This window comes from Vicugna pacos, chromosome 27, assembly GCF_048564905.1.
Source record: "Vicugna pacos chromosome 27, VicPac4, whole genome shotgun sequence".
NCBI lineage: Eukaryota > Metazoa > Chordata > Mammalia > Artiodactyla > Camelidae > Vicugna > Vicugna pacos.
In genome coordinates, this window is record NC_133013.1 from 18,405,505 (window position 1) to 18,432,566 (window position 27,062).

Consider the following 27,062-nt stretch of genomic DNA (forward strand, 5'->3'; position numbering starts at 1 on the left):
ATGGGGACCCAGTCACCATCCATGAGAGATGGGACATTTGCTGAGTACCCCACCCAGGCCTTTCAATGACCCTGCAGTGCAGAGGACATGCCCCCTGAGGAGCCTCACAGAGGGTGGGAGAGGGCACCACCCTCAGCTGCTTCTGGCTGATCCTTGGGGCCTGCCATCCCCTGCTGGCCATGGGAGATCAACCCACCTGCAGACAGAGCACTGGACAGGGCATGAGCAGGCTGGATTCTAGTCAGCTTCTGCTCTGTGTGCCACCTTGAGCTAGGTTCTGCAAGCAGGTCTCTGGCTCTGCGTGTCCTTACTGCATCCCTGGAACCGATTTCCTCCAGACACACAGGCCATTATGAATGCCTGCATTGTAAGCTGTCAGGCGATGCGTGTGTCATGTGAGGATGTCACAGACCCGCCACAGCCCCAGATGGAGAACCGGCTTCCACTTATGTGCCGGCATCAGAGTCGGAGTCTTAACCTCCCTGCATCTCAGATTCTTTATCTGCAAAACTGAGATAAAGACAGTCCTTATCTCCTGGGACTCTTGAGAACCAAATGAGATAATGCGCATAAACGCTTAGCCCAGTGCCAGGCACAGAGACTAGGATCCCTGCTGATTCTCCTACCTGGAGGCCAGCCCTTCTCCAGGGACCCTAGGTGGTGGGGCTGGCCTCTTTCCCAGCTGGGACCACCTGAGGGGGAAGCTGCCCTCAGGTCCCCAGAAAGTCAAGTGCCAGCCGGTGCTGCTGGGCCCCGGCGACAGGAAGGGATGGTCCAGAGGGGCTGGGCTGGGGGCCTGTTCCTGGTTGGTGGAGGGACCCGTAACCAGGGCTGGGCCCGCCCCTTGGCCCGCCCCATCCTTTGATGTGCAGAAGGCAGTGGAGCACAGAGGAGCCTTCCTGGCCCCTGGCCTGCCAGCTAGCTTCTCACAAGAGGAAGGAGGCTGGGAGGGAAAAGGGCAGATGGGGGCCTTGAGACAGGAGACAGGGCTAAGGATGATAGTAATACTCAGCTCTCCTTAAGCGTCAGACTGCATGCTAAGTACGTGAATCTCCTTAGATCCACACACCAGCCCTATAATGGATTGTCTTTATCGTGTAGATGAGGAAACCAAAGCCCAAAGGTTGAGATCACTTACTCAAGAAACAGTGGCTGGACTTCAAGACTCCAGCTGGAGCAGCTTATGGTGGTGTCAATTGGAGGTGACCCCTGGGCTGTCTATCTGTTACCTCCCTCCTTCCCTCCCACAAGACTTGGATGCTCAGCTGGACCTTGTTTGCCAAGAAACTTCCACCAAGGCCGACGTGGGCCGTGCAGTCCTGAGGGTCCCAGACCTTCTCAGAGTTGGCTCTGACCATTGGCTGACCTGATAATCTGGAAGGCACCTGCCTTTTTCTGTATGCTACTCTTGAAAACAACCAGTTTACAAATTGATAAGTCCCCCATCCACCAGGGATCCTGGAGAAGTGGTTCGGACATGCCCTTAGCCAGTGAGTGGTCACACCAAGCCTGGATGCAGGGCTTGCTATCCTCACTGCACGCCCCTTTCTCTCATTGTCCCAGGTGTCCCGTGTGTGCTGGCTGCAGTACAGGAAGAGGGGCCCTGCCAGCGCCCCAATCCCTTGCCTCACATTAGTTCAGGTGCAGATTCTAGCTTCTGAAACCACGGAAACTTCTGCTTTTTGGAAAAGCACTCCCTCCACTGTCAGGACCTGCTCTGTGCCTGGCATCAAGCCCCCCTCTTCCTACTCCACCACAGGGACCACTCTGTCCAGGTCCCTCCACCTCCCCGTGGTTCCCTAGCACCCAGGGTCTCAATCCTGCTGATGAAATGACCACTGCAGGCAGACACTGCCACACAGGAGTTCTGTAGGAAGGGCCACCAGGCTGGGTACTTCTCCCCTCCTGTGCTTCCTAGGAGTCCCAGACCACCATGTGCCCCAGGTTCCCTCCATCCCAGTCTCTTCAGCTGTTGTGCAGACCCACTCCTGTTCTAGTTTAGTAATGAGTCTGGAAGCTCATCTAGAAGTCCTTTATTTACATTTTCTCTTAGAAAAAAAAATAAAAGATCTAGTGCCCTGTTGATCCCTCAGGTTCGGGGTCTTTATGGGAAGGTGAGGGAGGGCACAGGGCAGCCTGCCAAGGCCATCCATCACCCCCTGAGGGCTTCTGTTCATCTGGCCCTGGAGCTGGACTTCCCTGAGATCAGCCCCAAGGCCTTGGGCGACAAGAGCCATGCCAGGCCTGGGGTGGGTTGGCACAAGGAGCAGAGGCTGGGAGGAGGCACTTGGACAGTCTGACCATCAGAAACTGGATTGGCTCCCAGGGCAGAGTGGAGACAACAGAGGCTGTTCCTAAGGGGAGGACTCCTCTTAGGGTGCCTCAGGCTTCAGGAATGAGAGCCCTGCTGTGGGCCCTAGGACACACCACACAGGCATCTCATATAGGGGCCAGGTGACTGTAAGGACCAGGGTCTGTTAGCTGTTTTCTGTGAACCACTGTAAGACCACCTCCTTGTTCTCCTTCACCCATTTGATGTTGGCTTTGGTCTTCTCCAGCGCTTGCTCCAGAGCCCGGGTGCCTGAGCCGAAGCCTACGTCCATGTTGTTCTGCTTGAACTGCTCCAGCTGCCAAGAGAAGGATAATTCTGAGCGCCAGGCTCGGTCTCTAACAGCCTTGAAGAGAGGGCTGCCAGGCCCTCTGTCCGACCCCTTCACGTTAGGGCCCCTGGGAAGGGGGACCATAGCCTGTTCTCCAGGACAGGAAGAGCCAGTCCTTCCCTCTCCTGGGCAGAAGTCAAAAATGACAGCCCCAAGGTTAAATCTGGCTCCTACGTGTATTTGGCCTTCACTCTGTGGTTCTTCATTGGGTTGACCCTTAGTTTTTAATTGAATTACAGTCTCAATCCAATCGAGGGAAGGGAGAGGGACAAATTAAACAGACACCACAAGGAAGCAACCAGCCAAATTCACTGTAGCCATTTCTGTTGTACAAATTACCTAGTTACTTGAACAAATAAATCTTCTTTTTTTAAATAGATGCTACAAATTAAAAGATACATTTAGTATTGGAGGTTGCAGCCAGGGCAATTAGACAATAAAATTAAATTAAAAAGCATCCAGAAAGGAAGAAGTAAGAGATTTCTATTTGCAGATGACATGATTTTGTATACAGAAAATGCCAAGGAATCAGAAAAAAAAAAAAACCACAACTATTAAAACTTATGAGTTCAGCAAAGTTGCAGGATATAAGAGCAATGTACAAAAATCAGTTGTATTTCTATACACTAGCAATGAAAAATCTGAAAATGAAATGAAGAAAACAGTTCTGTATACAATAGCATCAAAAAGAGTAAAATACTTAGGAATAAATTTAACAAAAGAAGTGCAAGACTGGTATGTTGAAAATGACAAAATGTTGTTGAGGGAATTAAGAAGCCCTAAATAAAAGGGGAAAGGGACCCAAATAAGTCTAATGGATTGGAAGATTTAATAACATTAAAATGAAAATACTCCCAAAATTGATCTACAGATTCAGTGCAATCCCTATCAAAATTCCAGCTATCTCTTTTTTTTTTGCAGAAATTGACAAGCTGATCCTAAAATTCATAAACAAATGCAGACTCAGAATAGCCAAACAATCTTGAAAAAGAACAAAGTTGAAAGGCTCATAATCCCGATTTCAAAACTCACTACAAATCTACAGTAATCAAGACAGTATGGGACTAGCATAAAGATGGACAGATAGATCGATGAGATAGAATTGACAGTCCAGAAGTCAACTCTCACATTTACAGTTAATTGATTTTCAACAAAGGTGCCAAGATCATCCAATAGGTGAAAGAGTAGTCCTTTTAATAAATGGTGCTGGGGCAATTGGATAGCCACATGCAAAAGAATGAAGCTGGACCTCTACCCTACACGATATACAAAAATCAAGTCAAATTTGGTCAGTCCTAAATGTAAGAGTGAAAATGATAAGAATCTTAGTAAAAAGCATCAATATAAATCTTTGTGAACTTGGATTAGGCAGCTTTCTTAGATATGACACATAAAGCACAAGCAACAACAACAACAACAAAAAAAATAGAAAGAATTCATCAAATTAAAAAACTTTGGTGTATCAAAGATACTATCAAGAGAGTGAAAAGACAATCCACAAAATGGGAGAAAATACTTGCAAATCATTTGTCTAATAAAGGCCTAGAATCCAGAATATATAAAGAACTCTTACACCTCAACAATAGAAAGAGGTATATACCAATTAAAAACTGGGTGAAGGATTTGAATAAACATTTCTCCAAAGACATACAAGACATTCCTCAAAAAAGCACATGAAAAGATGCTCAACGTCATTAGTCTTCAAAGAAATGCAACTCATAAGCACAATGGGATACCACTTTTCACCCAGTAGGATGGCTATAATTAAAAAAAAAAAGAGGAAAATAACAAGTGTCTGCAAAAACATAAAGAAAATTGAACCTTTACACATTGCTGGAGGGAATGTAAACTGGTGCAGTTGCTTTGGAAAAAACATTTTGGCAGTTACTCAAGTAGTTAGACATAGTTACGAAATGACCTAGCAGTTCCACTCTTAGGTGTACACCCAAGAGAAATGAAATCATATGTCCACTCAAAATGTGCACATAATGTTCATAGCAGCATTATTCAGAATAGTCAAAAAGTAGAAACAACCCAAATGTCTATCAACTGATGAATGGATAAACAAAATGTAGTATATCCATGCAATGGAAAATTATTCAGCCATAAAAAGGAATGACACATGCTACAACATGAAAACATTATGCTAGGTGAAAGAAGCCAGACACAAAAGGCCACATATTATATTATTCCATTTTATGAAATATCCAGAATATGTATATCCATAGAGACAGAGAGTAGATTGGTGGCTGCCAGGGGCTGGTGACAGAAGAATGGGGAGTGATTGCTAATGGGAATGGGATTCCTTTTTGGGATAATAAAAATGTCCTAGAATTAGATGGTGGTGACGGTTGTCCAATCTTGTAAATATATTAAAAACCACTTAAAATGGTAAATTTTATGATACATGAATTGCGTCTCAGTTTAAAAATAAGAATGAATCAACCTAATTCAATGAGTTACCTTTGGCTTCTGATTCAAACATACAAGCCAACTGCAAAAAGAATTTTTAAAAAATGACAGAGAATTTGAAAATGGCCTGGATATAAGATGATAGTAAAGAATTGGTAATTTCCTTGGATTTGCTAATGACAGTGAGATTATGTTTTAAAAATTCCTTTATTTTAGAAAGTAAAGTATTTATAGGTGAAATTACATAATATCAGTGATTTGCTTGGAAACTGTCTGCCCCAAAAAAGTGTTGGCAAATATTGACAATTATTCAGTCTGGGTAATGGGTACATGGAGGGTCATTATAGTATTCTCTTTACCTTTTGCCTATATAAAAATTCTAAGATGAATCTTTGTGATTGAATCTTAGCTAAAATATGAATGTCTAGATTGGATTCCCCAGAAGCAGAGTCTGAGATAGGGTTTCAAGTGTCATACATCCTCCTTCAACTGCTCTTGGATTACCTATTATATATGCAATGCACAATAAAAAAAATTGTGATTGAATTTTGACATTTAAAGAGTCTGGATACCCAGCTTCCCCTGGAAATGAGGAAGGCCAGGCCACAAGGAGCCCTGCTCCACCGTGAACACATGCTGTGGGAACTGAGTGGCGGATGCCTCTTGAGACTGGGGATGGGCCCCTGGGCGCCACCCCAGGGCCTGGGGCTTCTTACCTCCTGCAGCTCTTGCTCTGTGGAGAATCTTCGGGTCACAGCCTGGATGAGGTTGGAGAAGGAGAAGGAACCACCACCATAACTGCAGGGCAGGGAGAGAGAGGAACCGTGAGAGGGGCTGGGAACCAACAACATTCAGTGACTGGCAGGCGGCCCCGTAGCCTGTGCCTGTCTGCATCTCGTAGATGTGATGAAATGACGCTCCCAAGGAGACACCACTAGGGACTTGAACACAAGTGTCCAGTGTCCTTGCTCCCATCTCTTCAGAGAACACTTGCACCATCAGACTTTCTTTACCCCAGGTGGGAAAAGGGATGTCCGGCTGCCCTGTCTTTCGATTCCTGCCCCTACTCACACTGGGTTCTTTTTTGACCACTCCTATGCAGTGTCTACCCTCCACTCTGGACCCTGTGGGGTCCTATGCACACGGACCAGCCTGCAGACCGAGCCTTGGTGCTCCTTCCCCTGACATGCTCTTGGCCGACTCACTCCTGAAAGAGCTTCTTCCAGTTGCTCTGGACAAAGTCCCAGGCCAGAGGTTGCCCGATGACATTGCTGGCAATGCTGTTAATAGTAGAGGTGGCATCCTGCTTCCGGATGAGGTCAGGGTTCAGGGTGTAACTCAGGTACCTGGGAGGGCAGCATGCTGCGTTATAAAAGGACCCTGCCCGCCCCCTCCCTGCCCCCCATCTCTCCAGCATCCTCTCCTCAGCATGCTGAGGGTTGGAGACCCCTTGGTCCTACCTCCCTCTTGTAGATGGGACACTGAGTCCCCTAAGCAGGGTCACTGGCTATGCCAGGTGTAACAATTGACAGAGATCTGGTGCCTGATAAATATCTTATGATGAATGTATGAAGGAAGGGGTGAGCCCTGTACCAAGTAGGGTGGCCACTCCTGTCTCTGGCACTGGAAGAGACTCTTCTTTACTTAAGTCTAGGAGATGGCATATGAGGCACAAAGTGGGAGCCAAGAACCTGATCCAAGGTTTTGGAGGGTTGCCTAGCTGGATGTCCAGAAGGACTCAGGTCCAGCTGCACCAGAGCCCTTGACAGAGAAGAAAAAGCTAGGAGCCTGCAGCAGTGAAAAGCACAGGGCGTGGACTCCGACCAGGATTCAAATCTTGGCTTTTTCATTTAGTAAAGCTTCTGGACCTTGGTCAAATTGTTTTGCTTCTCTGAGCCTCAGTGTCTTCATCTGTAAAATGGGGAACATACTGCCCATCATGAGTTTGCAAGGATCCCACGAAAGAGTGTGGAGACCTGGCTGGTTCTTTCTCCTCCACACTGAGATCCCAGTCCCTGGTAAGGAGGGGAATTCACCCAGCCCCATCCTCACCTGTTTAGGAGCCAGACCTCATTGCTGCAGGCCAGCCCTGAGCGGAGTTTGTCAGCCTCATTAACCAGTTGGGCTTTTTGGAACTGCTCCCAGGCGAAGTCCCACTCCTCCTGGCCACCCTGGGCGATGGCGTTGCAGTAGATGGTGGACCGCAGGTTGGGATGGATCCTGGCGTGGGGTGGGGGTGTCAGGGATGGAGCAGCAGCAGGGAGGATGGGACAAGGGTCTGATGAGGACAGGGCTGTGGGCTTGATGGACAGATGAAGATCAGGGGAGGAGGAGGGGACACACTCACGGGTTATTTTCGGGGTCTTTCATCCAGTTGTTGAAAAGGGTCTTGGCCAGCTCCTCACACTTGGACAGCCCGTTGGAGCAGGCAGTGCTGATGGCATTAATCTCATTGTACCTGCCCCAGGGGTGACACTTCATCAGCATGCCTGGCCCTGACTCCAGCAAAGACTCCCCCACTGACACACAACTCCAGCAGGGCAGCAGGGCTGGGGCTCTGAGGCTGCAGCCCCCTGGCCCTCTGGGTCTCCGTATTTGCCTTGCCTTGGGCAGCGGGGGGAGGGCTGGCACAAGCTCCAGCCCACCTTCAACAACTAGCATCTGAATGACCAAGTCAGTGAGGGTACCTTGGAGTTTCAGTTTGGTCATTTGCACGAAGAGGCCAGGTGGGTTCACAGGCCACACAGAGCCTCAGCGCAGGGCCTCCTACTCCTAGATGGGGGTCTGTCCCTGCCTGGTGGCCCTGGTCCAGCCAGGAGTTTGGAGCTCCAGAGGAGGATGTGGCTGGGGCATTGCTCTGTTCCCCAGGTCAGGGTGCCCGGGCCACCAGTAGTCTTCAGACCCAGGAGAGGTCATACTCACTGGTCCATCAGGTTTTGTGGGCGCTCAGTCCAGTTTTTGGTGATACTTTCAAAATGTTGGAAGAGGGGTTCGACCTGCTTCCTGAGATATTTCTGGGGAAAAAAAAACATGAATAGCTTCAAAGAGGAGACTCATACCTGACCCACCTGGAGCCCCGCAGAGTCTCTGGTGTGAGTGGGCAGGAGTAGCAAAAACTAATGGTTACAGAAGCAAGAGACCAGAGGCTAAGGGCCTTGCCCAAGGCTAAACAGTGCTCAAAGGGGCCGGCACTAGCCCAGGTTTCAGATGACTGATCTGAGATTCTTTCTCCTTAAAGCCTCGAGCAGCTCTGACACTGTGTGCCTAAGTGTCACCATTTCCTAATATAGAGTTAGGACCCCCTCCCCCACTGCCTGACCAAGAATTCTGCCTTTATTGTGGGGAATGTAGGAAACACAGTAGAGCACAGGCAGAAAACACTAACCACCCTAGAATTTACCAAAACCGTGATTTCCACATCGGTGAGCTGGCCCCTTCCTTGCTCTTTTCTAGTGAGCATATCTACAATTCTGCATGCTGCTCTTTACTTGGCATTGTCACGTAAGCCCCATCCCACGTTATTAAAATCCTTTGCAGACTCTGGTTCAACATAGTAGATTATCATGTGTGTCAACAAGAATCCACATCCAAACATAAAAGGAATAAACCCCTAAGAACCAAGAGAATAGGAGAGGAAACAACAGTGGATGAGACATCCACACAGTTGGGAGGCAGAAGGCAGAGAGAGGGAGATGTCACAGACTTGGCAGAGTGGGAGAGTCTGCAGCAGAGCACCTGCCGTGGGGGAGATGGGGACAGAGGCAAGGAGACTTGCTGTGACAAGGCTCAGAATTAGAGGGCTGAATGTGTGAGGGACAGGAGTGAGGCAGGGCTGTGAACAGGGCAATGCAGTCAAAGTCTATAGAAGGACCAGTCAAACCCCCAAGCCCCTGCTTATCTCTTTGCATCAAGCAATACCCTTCCTTCCCCCATGGGCAAGGCTGAATCAGAGGTGCTCAGAACTAGGGTCCGCAGACAGTGTGAGGGTCGTTGGACTGCATTGAGGGCCAGAGGGGAAGGTTTCCATAGGAATGGAGGTGTCCCTGCTTTCCTTCCCTACCCTGATCCCAGAAAATGAGCCTCATTCTATAAGATAGAAGGTCACTCTCTGAAGACCAAATGGTCTCAAGGGAATACATTCATGGATATTCTTTTTCGAGGGTCCCCATGAGGAGTTACTGGGCCACCAAGTCTCCCCACAATGAGACTAGAGGTGACAAGCTCCTCCTCCCCATGAAGCTTTCAATCATGTTTTATTGCCTCACTTTCAAATCCGAAGGGGCAGCTCAGCTTCCAACTTGAAAGAGGAAGCCAAAACAAATAGAAGACTTGGGGGAAGTGAGTCAATGGAAGAGAAAGAAAACTGTAAAAGCCAGTGACAAATATCCTCTGAAGGTTCAGAGAAGATATTGCACAGGACGCTGGAGCCAGGAACAGCACTTGGAAGCTTAAAAATATGATAGAAAAAAAAAAAAACAATCTGCAGAGGAGAGGTGGTGTGCTAAGCTGAGGGCATAGCCCAGAAGGCAGAACAAAAGTCAACAAGCTGGAAAATAGGCGAGAAGAAAACTAGAGGGCCAAGGTGAGAGTGGTGAGTTGTATTAAAAGGGTTCCCAGAAAGAGAGAACCTGGGAGGGGGAAGGGGGGGAGAAAGTTTAAGAGGGTAATGCAAAATTACCCAGATTGAAAGAGTAGAAGGATGAGAAAGGACCACACGAAGGACCACCAGGATCGAGAGAAGAGCCCACAAGCTTCCAGAAGGACGAACCCAGCCACATTCAAAGAACTGGGAGTGAGAAAGGCTCTGGGCTTCTCAACAGCAGCACAAGAGGCTTGATGCCAGTGGAGCAAGATCTAATTTTTCTGAGGAATAATTTCCAACCTACAAACTTCTAAACCCAAGTAAACTCTCAATTTAGTGTGAAGGTGAAATGAAGACATTTCAGAAAATCTACCTGAAAAAATCGACCGCTTATGAATCCCTTCTCCAAAATTCCTTGAAGATGTGCTCCCCAAATAGAGAGAAAACTCAAGGAGGAATCCATGGATTCAGGAAGCAAGAGATGCAACAAGGGAGAGCCTCCCAGCATGGGAGCTGAGTAGCAGTTCTAGAAGGGAGCAGGCGGACAGAGGGCTCCAAGAGGGAAGCCTCCAGGAAAAAGCAAAATTGTTGTATTGTCTGATACATTTGTGTAAGATGTATAAAAAAGGAAACATCTATGTGGCTCAGCAGAGAATGATATTTAAATAATCACATAAAGTGGGGGGAGGCTATAGCTCAAGTGGTAGAGTGCATGCTTAGCATACATGAGGTCCTGGGTTCAATCCCTAATATTTCCTCTAAAAAATAAATAAGTAAACCTAATTACTTCCCCTTTGCAAAAAAAAAAAAAAAAGTCAAAAAAAAATCACATGAAGTAAATGCTGAATACTGAGTTGACCAAATATTGTGATTTAACTACATTAGGAGGATGGGGTGAATCCAAGGTATAGGTAGGTTAATGAGTTAAAATAAGTTAAAACCTCATTAACCATAACAGGAAGTTAATAATGTGAAAAAAATTTTAATGATCTCTTCGAGTAGGATCTAATGGCTAATCTAATAATATTCCATCAAATGGATATTCTAATTTACTTAACCAATCCCCAAGTATTGGATATTTAAGAGTTTTTGCAATGAACACCCTATGGATTCAGCTTCATCCAGAGCAAGCAAGTTTCCCTCTGACCCGCGACCCCCCTACCCTCCCAATCATGCTTCAAAGCCCTTAACATCTGCATCTCCCTCCAGGCCCCTAGGGCAAGCTAGGCAGGCACAGTCCTGCTCCTTTCACAGAGGGGATCACTGGGGCTGGAGAGGATTGCCCCCGGTGACAGAGCTGGTGAAAGACGGGCTTTCCCCTCCACCTCCACGCCCTTCCTATACCGTGGCCTTTTCGGTTGCCTTCTGAAGGTGTTTGTTTCCAAATCTAGCAAATTCTGCTAGAAGTCTGTGTTCTTGCCATGTCCTCTCAGTCTGCTCACCTTTTCAGTCCCTGCTGTCTTCACCCCCACGTCCCTCCTGACCTGTCACCACTGCCAAGCCCGCTTGCAGCAAAGGAGCTGGTGTTGTGTCAGCCTGGACGTTTCACCACCCCAGGCAACGTTTCTATTCATTTCCCCGTGGTATAATTTGGGGCACTGGGGAATTCATCCTTGAACCCTGCCCTGTCCCTCTGTACCTTCATGGGGCCGTAGACCTCGGAGCGGTCGAACATGAGCTTGAAGTAGCTCAGGCTGTTCAGGGCGGCCTGCCAGGGCATGTACTCTGTCTCTTTGTTCAGGAAGAGGGTGTTGTTCAGTGCCAGGGTGACAGAGACAATATGAGCACTAGGGACAGATAGAGGGGCTCAAGTAAGCACCCCCACCCAGCCCAGCCTCACTGTGGGAACCCCAGCCTGCTCCTAGAGCCTGAGGTCCCAGAGTCCCAGCTGAGCCAGCTCCAGCTTTCCTGAGGGAACGAAGATCTGGAGGGAGGGGGGACGTGGATGCTGGGTGGTGCCACCAATAAGGCCAGCCCAGGATTGGCCCTCACCCACTGCCAGTCACATTCCTTTTCTTATCAACCCCATTTTACATATAAGGAAACTATAGCTCAGAGAGGTGAAGTGCCTTGCCTAAGGTCACACAGCCCATAAGAAACAGAGCTCAGATTCAAAAAGACAAGAGGCCTGTGCCCTTTACTCTGAACACCTCTTCTCTGATTTGTTTGGTCCTCTGGGCTTTCCTCCCTCTCCCTCCTCCTCAGGCCATCTGTGCACATTTGGTTCATAAATGCCCATGTCTATGGGTGACATCACTTATGTCAAGAACTTAGCACCTGCCGGTGCTTACACACACGGCAGCTGCTCAATAAATATTTGTCTATTCATGCTGCATCTCTCCTGTCCTGTCTTTTCCAGATTCTTTTTAGCACCTAGCACTTGCTAAGCACAGTTAGCCCTCAGGAGAACCTTGGTGCCATGGAATACAATGTGGTTTGGGAGTTGGACAGGCTTGTGTCTGGCTGTCATGGGCTACTGTGTGACCTCGGGCAAGGTATTCAAACTCTGAGCCTTAGATTTCTTATTTGGGAAATGTGGGCTGTAACACTAACAATCTCTGGGGAAGTGAGGCCAAGGGAGAGGAGTCTGGAGCACTTGGAGCCTGCTGCGCTATGCCGGGCACACAGTGAGGACACTGGGAGGGAGCACTGGCTCTCACTATGGAATTGCACTTGCCAAGTCACCAGGCTTCTGTGGCTGAGCAGGCAGGGCCCGAGGAGGAAGGGACACTCACTTGGCAAGGTTGAAACCATCGTAGATGACCTGCGCCCGATTGATGACAGGGATGGCCTAGAAGGGGCAACAGAGTGTGTGACCTTGGGCTGGCAGTGGGGGCAGGCCCTGCAGTCTGGGGCGCCCCCCTGCGGCTGGGCCTGGGGCAGGGGATGGGGTGGGGAGGCAGGTACCCACCGATGGGTCTATCTGCAGCTGAGTCTGAATCATCCTCCAGTTGTTGTCATCGTAGTTCACCTGGTAATAGCCTGTCACATTGACATTCAGCAGGACCCATTCATCCGTTTCAGTTTTGAACAGATTATCCTGGGCTGTGGGGAGAGACCAGAGCTGGGGCGGGGCTGCTCAGGCCACTGGCTGACCGGACCCTCAGCCCTCCTCTCTCCAGGCTTCCGTAGAGCAGCCTCCCCTGCAGCCTGGCAGCGGTGGGCCCTCACACCGCCCGGGCAGTGCCCAAGGAGAGGGGCAGAGAGGAGGTGCAGGACAGGCTGCCAGGCCTCTGGCTGGCCGCTGACCTCACACAGAACAGTTGCCACCTCTGAACCTCAGCGGCTGCCCTGCCTCCCACAGGCTCTGAGTGGCTGGGCCAGTGACATCTGCCTGGACAAGTACATCACCACCACCACCTCTGGGGCCACTTAGACTCAACTCCCCAGGCAGTTACTCCTCCTCCACCCCCTCTTCCTCCCATCACACCCCAGTCACCAAGTGGGAAACCCAGGCAGAGCCTCCCACCCAGCAAGCCCTGCAACGCTGCTCATCTGTTCCTTGGGGCTCCACGCCCCCTCCTCGCTGCTCTCCCGCTACCCTTTCTCCTGGCAGCCAGAGGGCATCCTTCCACATCTGCAGGTCAGACCCAATTGCTCATGCACTTCCCACCTGCCACCTACTCGGAATCTTCCTGGCCTGAGGACATGGCCATTGTCTCCTGCAGCCTGCAGGGACCCACTTCACCTGGAGCCAGGATACACCTCTGCCGGAGCCACACTCAGTCCCCACATTCTCTCCTACCTCATACCTTGTACTTGCTGTTGACTGCCTGGACTGCTTCTCTTTGCCGCCATTAGCCTGGTGGACTTCTACTCTTCCTCCAAGACTAAGCTCACCTCTTCCAGGAAGCCTTTCCTGACCTCTTCATGAAGCTGAATCTCCCTTATTCCCAGCTCCCTGCCCCCCTGCCCCCCTGCCCCAGTAGCTCGGAGACCATACATGCCTCTCCTAAAGTGCTCAGCACAGCTCTGGAAAGTTTGAACTCCTTGTCTTCCTTCCCTTCATCGGCAGCCTTGGCCTAGGCAGAGGGTGACTCACCTTGACCTTGATTTCCTCAGTGCCTGGCAGAGTAGGGCTGCTCATATTATGTATCAGGCACTGTTGTAAACATTATGTGGGAATCCTCTCCTTTAATCCTCACACAACTCTTTGGGGCAGATGTTGTTCTTAGCCCCATTTTATAGATGAGGAAACGGAGACCAGAAAGAGATGGTAACTTGACCAGAGTCATACAGCTGGGCAGCAACAAAGTAGAGCTTAGAACCAAAGAAGCTGGCTCCATCTGTTGAATGGAGCAATGAAGGAAGCCCCCTGGAGGCTGCCAGGACCCCTGGGACGTGGGCCAGGAGCGGCTATCCCCCAGGGCAGGCCAGGCTACCTTTTTCCTGGCCCTGCAGCCAGTAGTGGGCCTGCGGTGTGCCATTTCTGATAGACGAGATGGGAACAATCCACAGATAGCTGCAACAAGAGACCCAGAGGTCAGGTGTAAGAGATGGCGGCTCTTGGCCACTGCTGGCAAAGGGCAGCCCTGCCTGGGCTCCCAGTTTCTGCCTGACTCTGGCACCAAGCACCCCCATCCTCCTGGCCCAAGAGGGAGACTGTCTACAGCCACCAGGGCAGGGGCCACAGCAGGCCAGTCCCTGCTATGGTCAAGGGCCCCATAGCAACTCCCCCTCATCCTGCCTAGGACACCTGTCTCAGTGACCCCATCTGCTCACTTGAACTCTGAGGGGCGGGTGACGTTGGAGTTGGGGTCAAGGAGGAAGTGTTTCTGGGAGATATCCCCTGTCTTGGTGTCCACGGTGATGACAGGGAAGCCCATCTGCAGGGTCCAGCGGTCCATGATAGCTCTCACAGTGTCTGGCAGTTGGATGGACGTCTGATTGTTTACAGCCTTGGGCAGAGCAAGATGGTCCAGCCATCAGCGGGCTGCCATTCTCCCAACCCACCCATCCAGGGCAGCCCCTGCACCCCTGGCCTCTCCCTAGTGGCCCCTCTTTGCTGGAAGGCAGTGGAGGAGCACTGGGCTGGGAGGCAGAAGCTGGGGTCCTAGGCCAGCTCTCTCTCTCCTCGGCTGCCCAGTGCTGGATAAGCCAAGTCTTCTTGGCCTCTGGTTCATCCTGCACTGACTGAACAAATCTATATGGTCCCTCCATTCTATGATCCAACCTGGGGTGGGGGGCTGTCAGGGAGGGGCACCCAGGATGCCCATGGCTCAGCCTGAACAAACCTGGGAGAATGGGCAGGGAAAGGAGGCAGAGATGAAGGAAAATCAGTGTCCCAGTGTCGCAGGGAGGGTGAGGGAGAGGGCTGTGGGTGACGTGAAGGAAACACCCCTGGGTGGGGGTCTGGGGGTGGGCTTAGGGTGGTTGTTATTGTCTTAAATCTTTTTTCATCTTGTTCCATGTGTGTGCCTTGCTTTTGTAATAAACCAAACACATCTGTTAAAAACAGAGAAAATAAAAAACTAAAAACAGCATACAAAGAGGGCAGACCATGTCAGAAAGTGCAAGCCAGTGGGGAGAGGAACTCTGGGGGGCTGCAGAGAGAGGGGGCTCAGGCTAAGAGGGAGCAGGAGGGAGAGATGGAGCTGGAGGGCGCTGGCATCGAGGAGGACTCAGCTTTGGAGGAGAGGAAGGAGAGGACAACTGCGGCAGGGCAAGAAAGACAATGGAAGGGGTAGGGAGGGACTGAGGATGTGGGAGGTGGGGAAGGAGGATCAGGCTCATGGCAGATGGATGTTGGGCTGGAGACCGGCCAGGAGGGCACTGGAGCCCACCTGTGACTCTGTGACAAGGTCCTGGGCCTCCCCTCCCTGGTCAGGCTGGTCATGGAGCACAGGCACATTGAGGGGTCAATCGGGCTGACAGGGCCACAGAGAGGAGGGGGCAGCTATAAAGGAGAGGATGTGACGGGGGGAGGATGGAGAGAATGCAGACTCCAGCTGGGGCTGGATGGGAGGGTCAGAGCATGCACTGAGGGTGCTAGTGTGGGCAAAGTCAGGCCTGGGAGGGGCCGGCGGAGCACAAGGCAGCCAGAAGTGCTGAGTAGGCAAAAGACTGGCTCCAAAGTTCCAGGCAGAGGAAGGCCTGGGCTTGGGCTTGGGAACATGAGAGCCTATTTCCTCACCCGTCAGCTCCCATCACAGAGCTCACTGCAGCGGGAGGCAGGCTGCCAGCCAGGACTCCTGACCCAGGCTCCCTCAACACCACCCCCAGGAGTCATCATTGTGCCCATTTTACAGATGAGCAAGCAAGGCTCCCAATGACCTGCCTGGGAGGGTAAGCAGTGGAGCTGGGCACATTCTCTTACATACTCCCCAGGGACTTTCAGCATCTCGGACCCCCATAGAATGGCTTCAGTGGGGCTGGCTGTTACTGACCTTCTGCAAGTGCTCCCACAGGTCCAGGTAGGTGGTGTTCTGATAGGCAAAGGCATTCAAGTAGGACTGTGGAAAGACAGGGCATGGTGAGGGTAAAGCTGATGCCCCCAGCCTCTACCACTCAACCTCTGTGGTAGGCTGGGGCCTGGAGGAAACGCCCCCCACCTCATGGCTGGCCAAGGGTACTCACTGCCAGGCCCTTCTTGAACAGTTCCTCAGTCAGGAAGTTAGAGAGCATCCTGATGACCGAGGCTCCCTGGTGGAGGGGAGGGGGCTCAGAAGACTGCACTGAGCCAGCCGGACCCTGTGTCCCCACTGGGTTGGGACAGGTGCTCCCAGAGCCCCGGCTTCAGTGGGGCCCCTGTGGGCCGAGTCCCCACCTCCTTCCTCATGCCCCCCACTGTCTCAGGACCAGCACGGAGGCTGGGCAGCACCTTGCTGTAGGAGATGGTGTCGAACATCTCGCTAATCTGGGCAGGTGTGTTGACCTCCACGGCAGGGGTGGTCAGCGGGTGGGAGGAGGCCAGTGCGTCCACAGCCATCACAGGGTACACGTCATTCGTCACTATGAGGTCTTTCTGCAAATCCCCAACAGCCATCAGGAGACTGGCCTGGGAGGGGGTGACCCAGGTTTCCCCCACCCCAGACCCTAGGGGCTCCAGGGCAGTGGGCTCACCAGATTCCAGGTGGGCTCTGCATAGTCAGCACCCAGGTACTCCACGTAGGAGGCAAAGCCCTCATTCAGCCACAGGTCATTCCACCAGGCCAGAGTCACCAGGTTTCCAAACCACTGTGGGGGAGGGAGGTCAGCCCAGCAAACCACTCTGGCTTGTAGTCACTAACAGTACCCAGGGCTACCGTTCACCAAGTGCACCCCGCGTGCCAGTCTTGAGCTCAAGACTTTACTGACATCATAGTGACACCTCCCTGCTATCTTGCCAGGTGGAACCCTCTGCCTTCCTCAGCTGTGAAGGGTAGAGTCACAACATATGCCATCTCCTCTCAAAGCCCCCCTCTTTCTTTGTCTGCATTCCCCATGATGGGGGCTACCTGGTGGGCCAGCTCATGAGCAATCACAGTGACCACCCGCTCCTTGTTGCTGATGGAGGAGGACAGTGGGTCAAACAGTAGCGCATTCTCCCGGTAGGTCACCAGCCCCCAGTTCTCCATGGCACCAGCATTGAAGTCAGGCAAGGCAATCTGATCTGGGGAGGTCAATGGCATTGGCAGGATGGCCTCTTGGTATAGACACCCATCTGCTTCCCCCTAGCACAAGGCCCCTCACTCACCAGATTTGGGGAGTGGGTATGATGTAGCATAGTGATGGGCAAAGAAGTCTAAGATGGGACCTGTCTTGTTCAGGGCATAAATGCCATGGCCCTCCGCAGTTGCATTAGGCCGAGCCCAGATCCTGATCTGCAAAGAAGATAGGGGTAGGTCATGGGCATCTCTTGGGTCATGGTATAGGTGGGCCAAGTCCCAGGGCACAGCAGGCTAGGGGACCAACCGGGTTAAACCAAGAGCTTGGTCACGGGGTAGAGGTGCAATCTCCGCCAAGCTTTGAGTTGTAGGGAGGAGCTTTTGGAGCATAAAATAACAAATCTTCACCATGAGTCTGGTACCCAGGGGCTGGGAACTCTTTCTTTGTGAGGAGGGTCTAATTTTTGAGATGTAGAGACTGAGAGTCAGAGAACTTAAGACATTTGCCCCAAATCACTCAGAACTGGGATTCACTGTCTAACAACTCAGGAGCTGCAACAAGGATGAGGATAAACAGGAATATTCACTCCCTAGACCAGGACCAATCCCGGGGAAGGACAGGTGGGCTCAGCTCCGTACCAGGACATCATTGGCTGACTTTCCCTCCACACACGTGAACTCGCTCACGATGAAGGCCAGTAGGTACGTGGACATTTTAGGTGTGGTTTCGAACTCAGTGACGTTCCAGTTGGGGTCTCCCTCAAGTGGGACACTGGGACCTGGGCAGGGAGTATGCAGGCATGTCAGGGTGTGCCCTCTCCCCTGCCCTGAGTCCCAGCCCGAGGGGCCATCTTCCCTAGGCTGTGTGGTCCCTGCCAGACCCACTCACCTTTGGGCAGCATGTTGGACAGGGCCGTGAGGTCCTTGGGGTGGATGAGGGTGATGTTGAACGTGGCCTTCATGGCTGGTTCATCAAAGCACGGGAAGGATTTCCGGGCATCTGGAGCCTGCATTTGTGTCGTGGCCAGCACCCTGCCCAAAGCAGGGGGTTAGAAGGTGTGCAGCATAATGTCTGTGCCCGTGGGAGTAGGCAGGATGGGGGCTATAGGGTGTTGCTGGGTGTCCACAGGAAGGGGTGCACAGATGGCTCTCCGGCCTAATCCCTTCCCTCCCCACCTCCCCCAGGCCGCCTCTGGGCCCACAGGCCAGCTGACAAGGGGGACAAGGCTCCTTCTGGATGGAAGGTCAAAGTCCTGACAGTCTGTCACTGTATTAGCTGGGAGACCTTGGGCAAATTTCTCTCCTTGGAGCCTGTTTTCCTGTCTATCTAAGAAGCACTGTCATCACTAATCCCTGGCCCCTTAATGTGGTGTAGAGGGGCCCTCTGAGAAACAGCTCCGTAGCTGCTCTACCAGAGCTGTGGATGGAGCAGTGGGCCAGCCAAAGGCTCCAGAAGGTTCAAAGGCCTTGAGTCCAGCCCTTCCTTGGCCCCCAGGATCCAGCTCTGCCTCAGCATCGAGCATCTGCCCCCACCCGGCAGACCGAGCTCCGACTTACTTTTTAACGTTGCCTTCCATGTACTCGCTGCGGTAGAAACCTGCCAGGTCGTCGGCCAGCTCCCCTTCAAACTCAGTGTCCATCTCATACATTCCACCTGCCTCCAGCGAGCTCTTGAGGTGCACCACCAGGTACTGGGTGAGCTCTACCAGCTCAGTCCTGTCGATGCTGGGAGCCTGGGAGCCCCCAACGCCCCGTAGGACCACCATGTGCTCCTGGGTGGTGGTGTAGTTGAGCTTCTTGCTATGGATGATGATGACATTGGTGGGCTCCTTGCAGATGAAGCGGACGGTGCTCGTGCCCTTGAAGATATACAGGCCCTGATCGTTGGGGGTGAGGTAGGGCCTCAGCTTCACATTGTAGGAGTCGGGCAACAGGGTCGTGGGTAGACGGTATTGGTTCCACGGCTTGCTCTGGTCCAAGGTGGTGGCTGAACTGGTGGAGGGGGTCGTGGAGGGGGTCGTGGAAGGGGCCACAGTGGCACACTTGGCATTCTTGTTCTTCTCCTGGGCGTATACCACAGACAGAGCAATGATGGTGGCCACAGCCGCCACACCCAGGAGGATGCCCAGGATGCCCAGGGCCTTGGAAATGTAGAATCCCTTTCCCATGGTGAGGGTGGGGAGGGAGCGCGGGGAGGCTCAGGACAGGCGAGGAACAGGGCAGCCTCGGGCCAGGCTTATATCCCTGAAGGGGAGGAGCCCTGCAGCCTGCAGACTGGGCAAAAATTAACCAGGACTCAGACAGGCGAAGGTCACTGGACTGGGTAGGAACACACTCTGCCCAGGTTCCGGAGAGGAGATCCAGGAACAGTGTGCGGAGTGCGGCTCAGGGGTGCCTGCTGGGAGCAAACAGTGTCCAGTTACAGGCTACAGGCTGCCTGTGAGCCCACCACGGACTGAAGGGCAGACTGCGGGCCCAACAGTGAGAGGGACCAGGCAGGTGGCACAGCTCTGCCTGCGAGCTAAGTGTGGGCAGGAGCAGGAGGACTGAGGTTAGATCCAGGAGGTTAGAAAGACTTCCCAGGAACAAGAGATGGGAGGTGGAGAGAAGAGGAGAGTTGGTTTCTGGCTTGGGTCAGGAACACACTGGGTCACCCATGTGGTTACATCCTGGAAGGATGCCCGGGGCTCCTCAGCAGCATGGTCCCAGCCTCCCTTGCATTCTTCCAGAGCAAGGAGTTCTTCCAGGCTCCCCTCCCTTTCCCTTTTTTGCCAAAAACTTTTCCCTCAATTATCAGCTCACTGAGTAGAATGAAGTAAGTTGTTTTGCCTTTTTTTTTTTGAAGACAGGAGTCTGGTGGAGGCTTAACCTCTCCCCAGCCATGACCTTGGGCAGGATACTTACCTTTCTGAGACCCCTTTCCTCATACAAATAATAGAATTTACTTCTTATATTTGTTGAACAGATTTAATGTGAAAACATTAAACATCATATGGTAAAAACTAAAAATCCTTCCTTTCTTACCAAGAGCTCATTCATTCTATCCTTAAAATGAACATATTACTTATACTCAATACAGTATGTTTTTACAGGAAAATGATGCTCATTGTCACCCTTCCCATCCAGCAGCCCAATTTCTCAGACCTCAACACCACCTGACCCTCACCCCAACATCCACCTCACCCTGCCCTCCAGTCTCACCATGTCCTTGGTCACAGCCACTCTCACTGTTTATGTGGGCACTGCTGCATCCTCATGGACTCCTCATGTCCACTTAGAGCCCCTCAAATCAGTTTGCCACACAAATTGGATCATTTTGCACCACTTCTTAAAACCTTTTTGCTCTTGGAATCTAGACCAAATCTTCTAAAGACACCTACAAGTTCAAGTGCTATCACTTCCTAGCCTCATTCTTACCACACTCCCCTGTGTTGCAGAACTCCAGCTACTCTGGGCTTCATTCTGCCCCTCCACCACAGGGCCTTTGAATATGCAGTTCCCTCTGCTTGGCTTATCTTCTCCCCCTTCTTGCCCTGTTTCCTAGTCATCATTCCTATTCATCCTTCAAGTCTTTCTCAGAGAAGACACCCTGACCTCTCTGACCTGGTCAAGCCCTTTAGCACTACAAACCTCTTCTTCAAAGTCCTATAACTCAGTGCAGTTTTCCATTTGATCTGCATGGTAGTGACTTGAGTGTTGCCTGTCTCCCCCACCAACTGCAGGCGCTGTGAGAGCAGGTTCTTGGCTGCTTCTGCTCAGTGGTACTAGGCACGGTGACTGGGACACAGTAGTAGCTCAGTACATATTTGATGAGAGAATGTACACATGCATGAACAAGTGAATGGGTGAATGAGTGAATAAGTTAATTCAGGAATCACTCCTTATTGAAATCTTTCTAGTCCTATTTCCCCACCCTCCCATCCCCACTCCCACTCTTGCTTTGAGAGAATTGTCTGCCCCTTTCTCTCAGCTCTCCTCCCACCATGGCAGACAGGCAGGACTCTCACTAAGGCCAAATGCATCTCAGGGCTCATGCCTGTCTGCTCCATTAGCTTGTCAGCTCCTTGAGGGCCTCATTCAACTCCACTCCCTGCCTTGGCTTGGGCTGGCCACCCTTGGAGACTGCTTGAAGGCTTGGTAAATTAATGCGTGCTTGGACTGACTGTATGCATAGATTAATTCATTCAGGCATCCCTGCAAGAGTGAACAATTGCCACCTGTCATCCGGCCATTGGAAGCCAGGGTCTGAGTGTGGGGTCTTCAGGGGAGTCCTGGATGCCCATCTTTGAGCTTGAGGGTTCTCTGAGCCCTCAGCACATCCCTCCTTCTCTCTAGAGACCCGCCCCTAGGGCGCTGGTCTGGGCAGTGTGGACTTCCCGCTGCAGTGACCTGCAGCCACCCTCATCAAGCCTGGGCTGATGGCCAAGGGGCACAAGTGTGAAGCCAAGTACCTGGGGAAGGCTCCAGCTTGGGCACAGTGACAGAGGGAACTGTGGCACCCGAGGCTGACCGAGGATGAGAAGTCTGTGCTTCCAGTTTCCTTCCGTGAGAGCTAAACTTGCCAAGGGAGGCCATCTTTATTGCATCGCTGTAGGCTGGCACCCAAAGACCATCCATTTCCCTGCACTGAGTTTCACTCTGTAGGGCCTGCAGCCCACTTCCACCTTTGCAGCAGAAGGACGCACAAGCCTCCCTGGGCTAATCCCTACTCCAAACAAAGAAAGAGGCCCTGCCTGACCCACTATGGCCTTTTCCTGTTTGCTTTGGACACAGACCACTGGCCCAGCTGGCTGGAATCTTTACTCTTTTGAAAAGGGCCTCTGGTCTTCAAAGTTAGTGCAGCAGGCAGTTCATTGCCCTGTAATGAGAGGTCCCTCTTCTGGGCACCAGGCCAGCCCAGGCTGGGGGCACAGAGAGGGGCATGTTCCACAGCTTCCGCCTCAGTGATAATGAAAAGGGACCCCTCTTCTGACTCCCTGCTGAGGCCCAGGCATGGCCATCTCCACACCCGACTGGGCAGCAATAACCATGCTGTCCTCCCTTGTCACCCCACCTGCCCACACACCTTGGCACAGGGATCTCCCTAACCTGCTTGAACCTGGTCTCTGGCTCCTTACTGCTTGCAGAATGAAACCTCAACTCTGGATTGAACCTGAAAACCTTCTGTGAACTTGACCCTCTGACCTTTCCTCTTTCCAATGGCCAATGTGGCTCCAGCTGTTGCAGTTTCCCTGAACTTTCTGGACTTTTTCATACCTCTCTGTTCCTTTACCTATGCAGCTTCCACTGCCAGGAATGCCTTTCCTCTCCCTCCTGTCAAACTCCTACCCATTCTTTAAAACCCAGCTCAAATGTCACTGCCTTCTCATGCACAGGCAGCCCCTTTCCCCCAGTGCTTCTCTGGCCTCTGGTTCACACCTCTATCACAGCACATATTAAAGGCCATTTATGTGTTCAAAAGCTTTTCAACAGACCTAGGCACTTCAAGGGAAGCCTCTGTGACTTTGTACACCCCTCCATGCCTTGAACAGGGCAGAAGCCCAATGCTAGCTAAATGAATGACAATGTCCACAGTCCTTGCCATGGCTTATAGTTCCAGTGTGATCCAGCCTCTGATGATGCTCTGGTTTCATCTCAAACCCTCTTCCTCTGTTACCTTCTGTGCTCTGGTGGAATGGATACACCAATAAGAAAATGAGAGGCAGTGGTTAAAGATGGAGCTCAGCATAATTCAGACCCTTGATCCTTGGCACAGATTTCCCACCCATGCCTCATGCTCCTTCTTGGGCTCCGAGATTGTGCATACAAATCACCTTTGTGAGTTTTGCCGCATCTGTGATCCTTCTATATGTTACTCACTTACTAGTTTTCTTCAAATCAATTCACTACTTACTCCCCTTCTGAGTAATAATGATGTTTTAACTTTTCCAATACACATTTCAATTTATGACTATTGATTTAAAAACTACTCATCCAGGTAGCTCCTAAAATCATCTTATACAGCTGCACTCACTTTGGGAATCACTGTTCCATTGTGTATGATTCTGGGGGTGGCATCACCTGCAGGCTGTCTGGCGTGGAGCCTTTCTGTAGGTGAATTAATGTGTGTATTCCTTTTTCTGTTCATCTCTTGATGTGGGAGAAGCTGAGTCCTCAGTCTTGGTCTCAACCAAAGCAGCCTTTCTATCTATGGGTTTATATTATTTCTGCTCTGCTTATGTTTTGGTCCAGAGAACAAAAGTTCTAAATTTAAAAAGAAAATTAAGGTTGACAAAGATCATGCTAGAGAATATTTAAGGCATAGCCTCATATGTAGAAGATATCAACTGAATAGGAAAAGATGGGGCTACAAGTTGCCTTCTACTTAAACAAGAAAATACCAGGAGCCTGGGAGGGGCTGTGGTGGGGAAAGTTGAGGACCAGCTGTCAGGCAAACAACTGTGTAATCCAGGCTCCCTCACAGATCACAGGTCTTGGGGTAGGCTGCTGTTCATGCTCACTCAGCCCCTCCCTACTCTTGCCCTCCTGCCCATCAGCCACCACAAGGCTGGGCAGGCAGGGAGCTAAGGAACAACCTGAAGTCCATCTGTCTGCTCTGAAGGAGCAGTGAGTAGGGAGCGGGGATGAGGCTGGGGCCCCAGCACAGGGCACAGTCTGGCCCTTCAGGGCCCTGGCCTTCTCCCGGGCTTCTGAGGTCTCCACTCACAGCTGCATGAGGCTGGGCCTGGGCCAGCCCCTAGGGTGCTTCCTCTGGCAGCTTTGGACACTGTCCATCCTGTGAGAACCACAGAAGGCCCCTATGGGAAGTTGGCTCCTGTCTTGTCCTCTGGAGCCAAAATGCAGGGCACTCAGGACAGAAGGAGCAGAAAGGGCCCTCGTGGAGTTGGAAGAAGTACACCAGCCTTAGAAGGGCAATTCTGGGCTGCAGATCCTGCCTAGCAACTCCCAACTGTGTAACTGAGCAGATAGTCACCACCAGGATAATGGTGGTGACACCATTTGGCTGGTTCTATTGCTTAACTGTACATGCCTCCTAAAGCATCTTCCCACACAGCCCACAGTTCCTACTGTGCAGTGCCTAGGAGGTTAAAAGACCAAAGGAGGAGACACACACCTTTCAGCATAACACATGATAGCAAGTTATAGAAGGCTGATCGGAACAGGACGAAAGGTCTGATCATCTTTTAGAGGAACTTTGTGTCCCTCTTCTGAATGTTATAGGTACACTAAGGGGCATGGAGTGGGAATGGCTGCTGCAAGGGACGGCTGAGAGACTGGGAACCTGGTGGAAGCCAGCTTGGGGCTCTGCAAAGGGGCCATGAACTCCCCATCCCCAGACCAGGACCTGGAGCTGGTGGTGGTTCTAGGAAGTAGAACTCCTTATCTGCAGGGGAGTGCTGGGGGCTGCTAGCAGACACATGCCTCTGTGGAGGACCCTGGCCTGCCTCCAAGGGTGCAGCCGGACCACTGTAGCGTCTCGGATGACAGACACCCAGGGTTGGGCCCAGGCAGCCTAGAGGTGATGACTGTTGGCCTCTGTGAAGGAAGGCACCCAGGAGCCTCAGTGTGAGCAGGTAGCCCACTGTCCATGCCATCCCTCTCAAAATGTCATAAATAGCCTTCAGCACAGGGTCTGGATCTTCCACCAGAGTCACAAGCCCAGGAGCAATTCCAAAACCCTAGCACCTTCCCACATGGGACCCTCACCTGTCTCTCAGGATGCTTAGTGGTAAAACTCCTGAAGCAAAGGGGCTGGAGGGCTTGGCTTAAGGGTTGTGGAAGTGGGAAGAAGCCAGTGCCCCACTCCCTAGAAGGCTGAGGGAAGCAGAGGGCAGGGAGGGGACTGGGCTGCCTCACACAGCTGAGCTTGTTTCTCCATCTGTGAAATGAGAGCAGCTCTCCTGGGTCAGCTTTCTGCCACTGACAGTCTAGCCTTAGACTCTAGGGCTCTTTAGGGAGGTGGGCAAGTGGAGGATGCCAGCCCACTGCCAGAGAGGGGCCAGTTGCCCTGCCATCCCCAGCTCCCCTGCCCTCAATGTGTTGGGCCAGTCTTTGGTGGATTGAAGGCCCATTTCCACATCCTCTGGGCCATGCCCTGATTTCTCACCTTCCCCACCTCGCTTATCTACTGCCAGCTCCAAATACAGACGACCAACCCAACGGCCAAACTGGCCCAAGACTCCCCTTTTACGTGTGAATAAAGCAAGGCTCGGGGAGGTCCAGGTCATTTAGAGACTCAGGGACGAAGCCACAATCAAGCCTGAAGTCTGAGTGAGACCAGTGCTCTTATCTCAGTCACACTTCCTGGTAGGTGTGGTCCCTGGGCTGGGATGGAGGGAGGAGGTGGATCCAAGTCACAAAACCTCAAGGTGTGACTCAACTGGGCCCTCCTGCCCGCTGCACTGCTAGGGGTTTTGGAGGTGCTGGGGAAGGACCCCACTGGCCCCATTTGGAGGACTCCTCCCCAGAACAAGTGTGGGTTGTAGTAGGAACATTGGTCTGTCTCCACTGCTCCCCAGGGAGTGCTGGAGAGCCTCGGTTCCCACCGCAGGGAAACCTGCATTCTAACAGTTGTTGTAAAGAGCAAGGGAGACCACGATTGTAAAACGGGTGCTTAAAAATAGTAATTTCCTTTAAAATAGGAGTCCGGTGGAGGGCTTTGGACAAAGGCAAACTGTCCAAGGTTGGTAAAGGGGGACTCCTGCTGGGGCCCTGGCCCCGGGCGCCCTCCTCCTCTGGGGCCTGTACAGACCCCTAGGCTGGCCGGGATTGCGTTCATGTTTGGCTCCGCCCCACCCACTACGAGACTGAGCGGCTGTACCTCGCAGTCACCATGCAAGCAACTTTAGTCCCCAGGCCAAACTGCCTCAGACCCTAGCAGGGCAGAGTCCTGCACCAGCGGGGTCTCTCCATCCATCCTCCCCCGGAGGCGCCAGCAGCGCCCCTCCCCACCCTGGGGGCCACCTCTCCAGGTGGGCGGTCCCCTGACCGGCTGACCGGCCTGCTGCGGAGCCAACCTGGTCGTGAGATCCTAGCGGGATCTTGGCCAAAAGAATCCTTCGCGCTGCCTGGCCCTCAGTGTACCCGTCTGAGAAGGGGGCGTCAGTAGGGACGTCGGGGTTTCTGCGCGCTTGCGTCGAGGTCCCTTCCTCACTCCCGCTGCCGCCCGGCAGCCACCCCACAGCCCCTGCGCACCCCGCAGCCCCCCTCCACCGAGCTCCACTTGCCTGCGGCCGCCGGGTCGCCCGACCCTGACCCGCTCGGATCCTCCTCCCCGGAACGACGAGCTGGGCCAGCCACCGACGCTGCCCACCAGGACCTGGCTCCTCCTTTCCCCGTATTTTTAAAGGGAAGTAACCTGACCCGACCACTACTCCTCTCGGGTTAACCCCTACCCGCCCGCAGTTCCGCCCGGACTCCTCCTCCACCCGCCCGCAGGCTCCCTGGAGCCCCAGGATAGGGAGCGGCTCCAGCGACGGCCGGGCCCGCAGGCGCTGTCTTCGCTCTTGGGTTCCAGGTCTCCTGCTCCCTCACCAGCACTTCTCCACCCAACCCCGCTGTGGCCGCAGCTCCCCTGCCCGCCCCTCCACATCTGGACCACCACTGCCCCTGAGAGAGGGGCACAGCCTTGTCCTTCTTGTTGGGCCGGGGAGGGGGGGAGGGGGGGTTGGGTGGGGAGCCCCAGTCATCCAGCAGAAGAAACCAGGCATCCCCGGGCGATGATTGTTTGAGATAAATAAATCTCAGAAGGACATCATTTAACTTTCGTGATACCTGGGGCTCATCACTGAGAAGGCAGAGAAGCAGCAGGACCTAGCCAAA

At 52.3% G+C, this 27,062-nt stretch overlaps 1 protein-coding gene across 5 annotated transcripts; it reads right to left on the reverse strand.

Moving 5' to 3' along the window:
- Positions 1 to 2,018: 2,018 nt before the first annotated feature.
- ANPEP (alanyl aminopeptidase, membrane) lies at positions 2,019 to 26,734 on the reverse strand. 5 transcript variants are annotated; one of them, XM_072950771.1, is made up of 21 exons: positions 26,468 to 26,734; positions 18,798 to 19,514; positions 18,130 to 18,272; positions 17,880 to 18,019; positions 17,330 to 17,456; positions 17,091 to 17,245; positions 16,717 to 16,830; positions 16,475 to 16,618; positions 16,231 to 16,296; positions 16,041 to 16,106; positions 14,377 to 14,552; positions 14,037 to 14,116; positions 12,566 to 12,699; positions 12,390 to 12,445; positions 11,294 to 11,441; positions 7,995 to 8,086; positions 7,420 to 7,530; positions 7,125 to 7,292; positions 6,278 to 6,418; positions 5,789 to 5,870; positions 2,019 to 2,627 (listed from the first exon to the last, which is right to left on the reverse strand). In XM_072950771.1, the coding sequence occupies exons 2-21, from the start codon at positions 19,406 to 19,408 to the stop codon at positions 2,478 to 2,480; spliced, it is 2,904 nt and encodes a 967-aa protein (XP_072806872.1). In that variant the 5' UTR covers positions 19,409 to 19,514; positions 26,468 to 26,734; the 3' UTR covers positions 2,019 to 2,477. The 5 variants fall into 5 exon arrangements, with proteins under 5 accessions (XP_072806872.1, XP_006198515.2, XP_072806871.1 ...); XM_006198453.4 differs by having other exon boundaries at positions 18,798 to 19,635; XM_072950770.1 differs by having other exon boundaries at positions 18,798 to 19,638.
- Between the last annotated feature and the right edge of the window lie 328 nt (positions 26,735 to 27,062).